At 49.2% G+C, this 6,727-nt stretch overlaps 1 protein-coding gene across 2 annotated transcripts; it reads left to right on the forward strand.

The window, feature by feature from the left end:
* Positions 1–424: 424 nt before the first annotated feature.
* LOC138803644 (C-type lectin domain family 4 member A-like) lies at positions 425–5,917 on the forward strand. 2 transcript variants are annotated; one of them, XM_069987692.1, is made up of 6 exons: positions 425–659; positions 1,692–1,808; positions 2,425–2,526; positions 3,428–3,579; positions 4,834–4,934; positions 5,273–5,917. In XM_069987692.1, exons 1-6 carry the CDS (start codon positions 578–580, stop codon positions 5,415–5,417), a joined length of 699 nt encoding a protein of 232 aa, XP_069843793.1. In that variant the 5' UTR covers positions 425–577; the 3' UTR covers positions 5,418–5,917. The 2 variants fall into 2 exon arrangements, with proteins under 2 accessions (XP_069843793.1, XP_069843792.1); XM_069987691.1 differs by having other exon boundaries at positions 428–659; positions 4,819–4,934.
* Positions 5,918–6,727: the final 810 nt, after the last annotated feature.

Genomic DNA, 6,727 nt, shown 5'->3' on the forward strand with positions numbered 1-6,727 from the left:
AGCTGTGGTAGAGCGCCAGCCTTGAGCTCAGGGACAGTGCCCAGGCCCTGAGTTCAAGCCTCAGGACTCTCTCTCTCTCTCTCTCTCTCTCTCACACACACACACACCTACTTTGCCTTTCCGCTGAGGACTTCCCATCCGTGTTTTGAGTCAAGGATCTTTCTAGATCTTTCTAGAAGTTTCCAGAAGTTACCTGACCAGCGAAATCGGATGCAGCTGACTCGGTCTGAGCGCGTGCGTGTTCAGGTGAGTTGGGTGTCGGAGGTCATTCTGCTTTGTGGAGCCCACAGGAGCATGGTGTTTGTGGGGGGACTCAGCACCCCGTTCTCCGGTGAGGAGCCAGCTTCCCCTTTTCCTTCCTTCCTATTTCTTTCCTGCCTGTTCCCACTATGACTTGCACAATGGTTCAGCCGAGAACAGCGGTGACGTAGAATTCTCTGTGGCGGGCACTTCTACCCACATCTGGGTGAAACACAGGGGCCTTTGCACACGCGCGTGCATGGCCTCTCTTCCATGAGCAGACGCCGGGACAGAATGCGACAGATGTGAAGATATCCCCCCCCCCCCGGGCGTCCACATGGCCTCAGAAATCACTTACGCCGAAGTGAGGTTCAACAGCCACTCCAGGCCCCCCAACCCCAAAGCAGATGCGCCACAAGGTAAAAGAAAAGGGGGGCTGGGCGGGGGCTCAGTGTTTTATTCTGTGTGTCAGTACTAGGGCTGAAACTTGGGCGCTGTCCCTTAACTTTTTTTTTGCTCAAGATTAGTGTTAGAAGCTCCCTTGATGGTCTTTTACAGTTAACTGGTGATAAGAAATTCATAGATTTTCCTACCTGGGCTGGCTTTGAGCCACGATCCTCAGATCTCAGCCTCCTGAATAGCTGGGATTACAGGCGTGAGCCACTGGTACCTGGTGGTACTTTGTGTGTATATGTGTGCGTGTGTGCTGGTACTGGGCTTAAACTCTGGGTCTTGTACTCTGGATGGGCTTTTTTGGCTCAAGATTGGTGCTGTACTATTTGAGCCACAGTTTCAGTCTGGTTCTTTGTTGGTGGTTAAGGGGAGATAATCTCATGGTGAGGTACTGGTGGCTCATGCCTGTAATCCTAGCTAGTCAGGAGACTGAGATCTGAGAATCGTGTTTGAAACCAATCCAGGCAGAAAAGTCAGTAAGAGTCTCATCTTCAGTTAACCACCAAAAAAAACCAGCAGTGGTGCTGTGGCTCAAGTGGTAGAGCGCCAGCCTTGAGCAAAAAAATCCCCCAAAACTCAGAGACAGTGCCTAGGCCCTGAGTTCAAGGCCCAGGACCAGCACACACATTAAAAAAAACCCAAAACTCATGGATTTTCTGTCTGGGCTGGCTTTGAACTACATTCTTTTTTTCTCAGTCTCCTGAGTAGCTGGGATTACACGCGTGAGCTACTGTACCCTGTCTGCATAGACACTTCCAACATTTGTCTACAGGGTATATACCAAATGCTAACACAATTTCTCCTCCTGGGTAGGAAGTTGGACTTTTATGCATTTTATGGAGTTTCTAAATGAGCACTGTCCTCTCTTCTTCCTGTTTATTTCAAATATTGCTGGAAACTCAGTGTCATGGAAGAAAGAGGCAAGGAGGAGGAGCAGGAAATAAGGGAAGGACTAATTTCTCCTGAACAGCTCTGCTTTTTTTTTTTTTTTCCTGCAGCTCCCAAAGCAAAAGCCACTGCCCAGCCAAGCAGTCCGGGGGTTTCCACGCTGCTGTTTGCGTCGCTGGTGACATTTTTCCTGCTATTGACAATCTTATTCTTGGTTTTATTTATCAGTAAGTATGCCAATCAGATTGATAAGTGATGTCTGCCTTACACGAAAGAAAGTTCAGGTTTCCGAACCTGACATTTAACAAAGGTGTTAGCTAGAATCAGAACAGAAAATTTCCAGTTGTGCCAGTGTTAGGATTTGAACTCAGGGCCTGGGTGCTGTCTCTGAGTTTAGCCCTCTACCACTTGAGCCTCAGCTCCACTTCCAGCTTTTTGGTTCATCGGATGGAAGAGTCTCAAAGAATTTTCTGCCTCAGCAATTAGCCAGGCACTGGTGGCTCACGCCTGTAATCCCGGCTACTCAGGAGACTGAGATCTGAGGATCGTGGTTCAAAGCCAGCCCCAGGCAGGAAAGTCTGTGACACTCTGATCTCCAAGGAACCAGCAGAAAACCAGAAGTGGTGCTGTGGCTCAAATGGTAGAGCGCCAGCCTTGAGCTGAAGAGCTGAGGGACAGCACCCAGGCCCTGAGTTCAAGCCCCACGAATGACCAAAAACCCCCAAAAGTCAATATGGTCAGCGCTGCATTGACTCAGATGATGAGACGGGGTAGACTGTGTTTCCAGAATGCCAGAGGGCAGCCTGCGGGAACAGGGGGTGGCTTTTCACTTTTCTCTTCTAGTTTTTTTTCAGAAATATTCTCAGCTGCTTAAAGAACGCCATGCTGCGACAGAGCTGACCCACACCCAACTGCAGTGTGTAAAAAGTCCCGCGTCCATGGGAGGTAAAACTTCACACGCCCAGAATCCACTCGCTGAGTACATACGTAAAGATCCTAAGTCAGCATCTCCATTAGAATCTAGTCACTGAGTACACTACGTAAAGATCCCAACTCAGCATCTCCATTAGCATCCAGTCACTGAGTACATACGTAAAGATCCTAAGTCAGCATCTCCATTAGAATACACTACGTAAAGATCCCAAGTCAGCATCTCCATTAGAATCCAGTCACTGAGTACATACGTAAAGATCCTAAGTCAGCATCTCCATTAGAATACACTACGTAAAGATCCCAAGTCAGCATCTCCATTAGAATCCAGTCGCTGAGTACATACGTAAAGATCCTAAGCAGCCTCTCCAGTTAGATTCTCAGGTAGATCCTGAGAATTGGAGTCTTTGATCATGTTTATCCACACGTGTGTGGTTACTATAATTGTTACACACCTTGAGTAGTCCCTGCAAGGCATGATTGTGAAGGAAGGTTGGGTTGCTTTTGGATGAATTCCATCTGCCTTTGCTTTTATCTGTACTTTCTGATCAAGCTGGACATTGCTCTCGTATCTCAGCTATTTTACTATGCCGCATATTGTTCAAACTTACTATTTGTTGGTCGGGGGGCTTGAACTCAGGGCCTGGGCGCTGTCCCTGAACTCTTTGTGCTCAAGGCTGGTGCTCTACCACTTGAGCCACAGCGCCACTTCTGGTTTTCTAGTGGTTCATGGGAGATCAGAGTCTCACGGACTTTTCCTGCCTGGGCTTGGCTTTGAACCAGGATCCTCAGAACTCAGCCTTCTGAGTAGCTGGGATTCCAGGCATGAGCCACCAGCCCTGGGCTTTTAGCCTATACTTCCAAGCTGATTTCTTACACTGAAATGACAGAACATTTTTTTTTTTCCCCAATAAAGGAAAAGTCTGGAGCTGTTGCCCACAGAAGTGGAAACAATTTAACTCCCACTGCTATTTCATGTCTAGTGGTGTAAATTCTTGGGAGAAGAGCAAGGAGGTGTGTTCTGGTCTGCAGGCGCATCTGATGGTGGTTAACAGCAAGGAGGAGCAGGTAGGTACTTTCTCCTCACAGAATATGCCACCATTGTCTGTTCATCTAATGCGTGTGTGTGCTGGTCCTGGGACTCGAACTCCGGGCCTGGGCACTTGTCCCTGAGCTCTTTTTTTTTTTTGCTCCAGGCTAGCGCTCTACCACTTTGAGCCACAGCACCACTTCTGGTTTTCTGGTGCTTCATTGGAGATCAGAGTCTCACGGACTTTCCTGCCTGGGCTGGCTTTGAACCGTGATCCTCAGATCTCAGCCTCCTGAGCATCTGGGGTGACAGGAGGGAGCCACCAGCACCTTGCCTAATCTAAAATGTATAAATTGCTAAGGAGATGGAAATATTACTGATCTAGTTTTGATTATTGTATGCTGTATAGACATATCAATTTATCATCTTATACTCCCACAAAATCATACAATGAAAGTAATAATCCGGCCTGGCCTACTGGTCTGCTCTCCTTGCTTTTAGACCAGGCCGAAAGTTACCCAGATCCTATCTGGCAAAATAAAGGCAGGCATCAGTGGCTCACGCTTATAATCCTAGCTTCTCAGGAGGCTGAGATCTGAGGATCCAGGTAGAAAGCCAGCCTGGGCAGCAAAGTCTGGGAGGCTCTTATTTCCAAAAAACTTCCCCAAAGCTGGGAGTAGAGCTGTGGCTCAGGTGATAGAGAACTTGCCTGGAGATAAAAAGCTTAGGGGCAGGGCTGGGAAGGTGGCTCAGTGGTAGAGCGCTTGCCTTGCATGCATGAGGCCCTGGGTTCGATTCCTCAGCACCACATAAGCAAAAAAGAAAAAAGCCAGAAGTGGCGCTGTGGCTCAAGTGGTAGAGCGTCAGCCTTGAGCTGAAGAGCTGAGGGACAGCGCCCAGGCCCAGAGTTCAGGCCCCACGACCGGACCCAAAAAAAAAAAAAAAAAGCTTGGGGGCAGCCTGAGGTCCTGAGTTCAAATCCCCAAACTAGCACATGTGTGTGCGTGTGCACATGGGGAACATGGGGGAAGCAAGGTTGACCAGCACAAAAAGCATAGAGTCAGATTTGTAAAAGAAGCTAACGCCAAGGTGCAGTGAATTCCTTCAGAAAGTATGGTCCTGAGTTCAAATCTCAGTACTCCCACCAAAGAGAAAGAGGGGGGCAGGGCGGGGGAAGGAACCCAACAATTTAAAAAGAGGGGTTCTACCAAAAAGAATCCCGTTAAGGTGCGTCCTCTAACGCTAGGACCTCTCTCATTTATTCTTAATTGATGTAGAGTTTTATCATCCAGCATCTGAATGATCAATTCGCTTATTACCTGGGCCTGTGGGACCCGAAGCATGAGAATGACTGGCAGTGGGTGGATCAGACGCCGTACAACCTCAGCGCCACGTGAGTGCAGACGACTCCCTTTATTCACAAACTTCAACTATCAGCCGGGCTCTGTGGCGCACACCTGTCACCCCAGCCACTCAGGAGGCTGAGATCTGAGGATCTCGGTGCAAAGCCGGCCCGGGCAGGAAAGGCTGTGAGACTCTGATCTCCCATGAACCACCAGAAAACCAGAAGTAGAGCTGTGGCTCAAGGGATAGAGCACTAGCCTTGGCAGGAAAAAACTTCAGGACAGTGCCCAGGCCCTGAGTTCAAGTCTCAGGACGGACACCCCAAAAACCAAACCAAAACGAAGGCAGAATTACAGAACTAGCCCTCCGCCATTTCCTTCCTTTCAGATTCTGGCGCAGAGGTGAACCCAGTGACCCAGAGGAAGCCTGTGTTGTGCTAAACAATCCACGATTTACAGGATGGGGCTGGAACGATATCCACTGTAGTAGCCCTCAGAACTCCATTTGTGAGATGGCGGCCATCTATCTATGACCGCCTCACTGATGGCTCCTGGATCATCGTACTCGTGAGCGAAGCCCATGGTCTTGTGTCGGTATTCATTATTTCCATTTTTGGTTTTTTGGTCGGTGGTGGGGCTGGAACTCACAGTCTGAGCCCCGCTGTCCCTGAGTTTTTTTTTCTGCTCAAGGCTGGCGCTCTACCACTTGAGCCACGGCTCTACTTCCGGTGTCTTGGTGGTTTCATTGGAGATCAGACTCTCACGGAGTTTTCCTGCCCAGCCTGGATGTTGAACCACAGTCCTCAGATCTTGCTGGGATGACAGGCGTGAGCCATGGTTGCCCTGCGGCTTTACTGAGGATTCTGTCTGCAGTCTGGACATCCCGTGTGCACAGGGCAAAGGCTCGAGAAACTCCTAATTTCTCAGTGCTAGGGGTTACTCACTGATAGGAGTTTCCTTCCCTTAACCCCTTTTGTTTTACTACCTTTGGCTTTTTGATGTGTAATGGATAAATAAAATTGTGTGTATTTGAGTTACAGTGTCCTCAGTACATGGCTATACAGTGAAATGATTGACTAGTAAACGTAATTAAGTTTCATAAACCTACCCATTATCTAACATAGTTAGGTTTTTTTGTTGTTGTTGTTGCTGTTGTTGGCCCTGGGGCCTGAACTCTGGGCCTGGGTGCTGTCCCTCAGCTCTTCAGCTCAAGGCTGGCGCTCTACCACTTGAGCCATAGCACCACTTCTGGTTTTCTGGTGGTGCATTGCAGATAAGAGTCTCATGGACTTTCCTGCCTGGGCTGGCTTTGAACCGCCATCCTCAGATCTCAGCCTCCTGAGTAGCTAGGATGACAGGCGTGAGCCAGCTCCATGAGACTCTTTATTCCAATGAACCACCAGAAAGCCGGAAGTGGCGCTGTGGCTCAAGTGGTAGAGCGCCAGCCTGGAGTGAAAAAGCTCAGGGACAGCGCCCAGGCCCAGAGTTCAAGCCCCGCGACTGACAAAACCAAACAAGACGAGAAAACACCAGAAAGCAACAAGAGGGAAGATAAGTTGGGGATGGAGGGAAGCGCAGAGCCGTGCGGGGGCCCCGAAAGTCAGATGACTCAGTGCCCGGCCACTGTTTCTCCACTGCTGATGGGAAGTGGCGACGCGGATCCCAGCGGCCGACCACTTCTGCTTCTCCTGCACGATTTCATCCACCGCAGACCAACACGGGCAGACACTCTGTTCTCGCAAAGAATGCTCGCTTTTTCAACTGGTACCCGTGCTACTTGTTCAGTGTAATGTTGTTGGCTTTTAGCACACCTTCAAAAACTACTGATGATCATGTCAGGCTC

This window comes from Dipodomys merriami, unplaced genomic scaffold (assembly GCF_024711535.1).
Source record: "Dipodomys merriami isolate MVZ:Mamm:240054 unplaced genomic scaffold, mDipMer1.0.p SCAF_345, whole genome shotgun sequence".
NCBI classification, from domain to species: domain Eukaryota; kingdom Metazoa; phylum Chordata; class Mammalia; order Rodentia; family Heteromyidae; genus Dipodomys; species Dipodomys merriami.

What these genes read in the sequence shown, in the direction of transcription:
- LOC138803644 (XM_069987691.1), top strand. Translation starts at nt 578, where the DNA reads ATGGCCTCAGAAATCACTTACGCCGAAGTGAGGTTCAACAGCCACTCC. An exon ending in AAGTCCCGCGTCCATGGGAG is followed by an intron (nt 2,527 to 3,427) that starts GTAAAACTTCAC and finishes TCCCCAATAAAG; the next exon opens with GAAAAGTCTGGAGCTGTTGC. An exon ending in CCGTACAACCTCAGCGCCAC is followed by an intron (nt 4,935 to 5,272) that starts GTGAGTGCAGAC and finishes CCTTCCTTTCAG; the next exon opens with ATTCTGGCGCAGAGGTGAAC.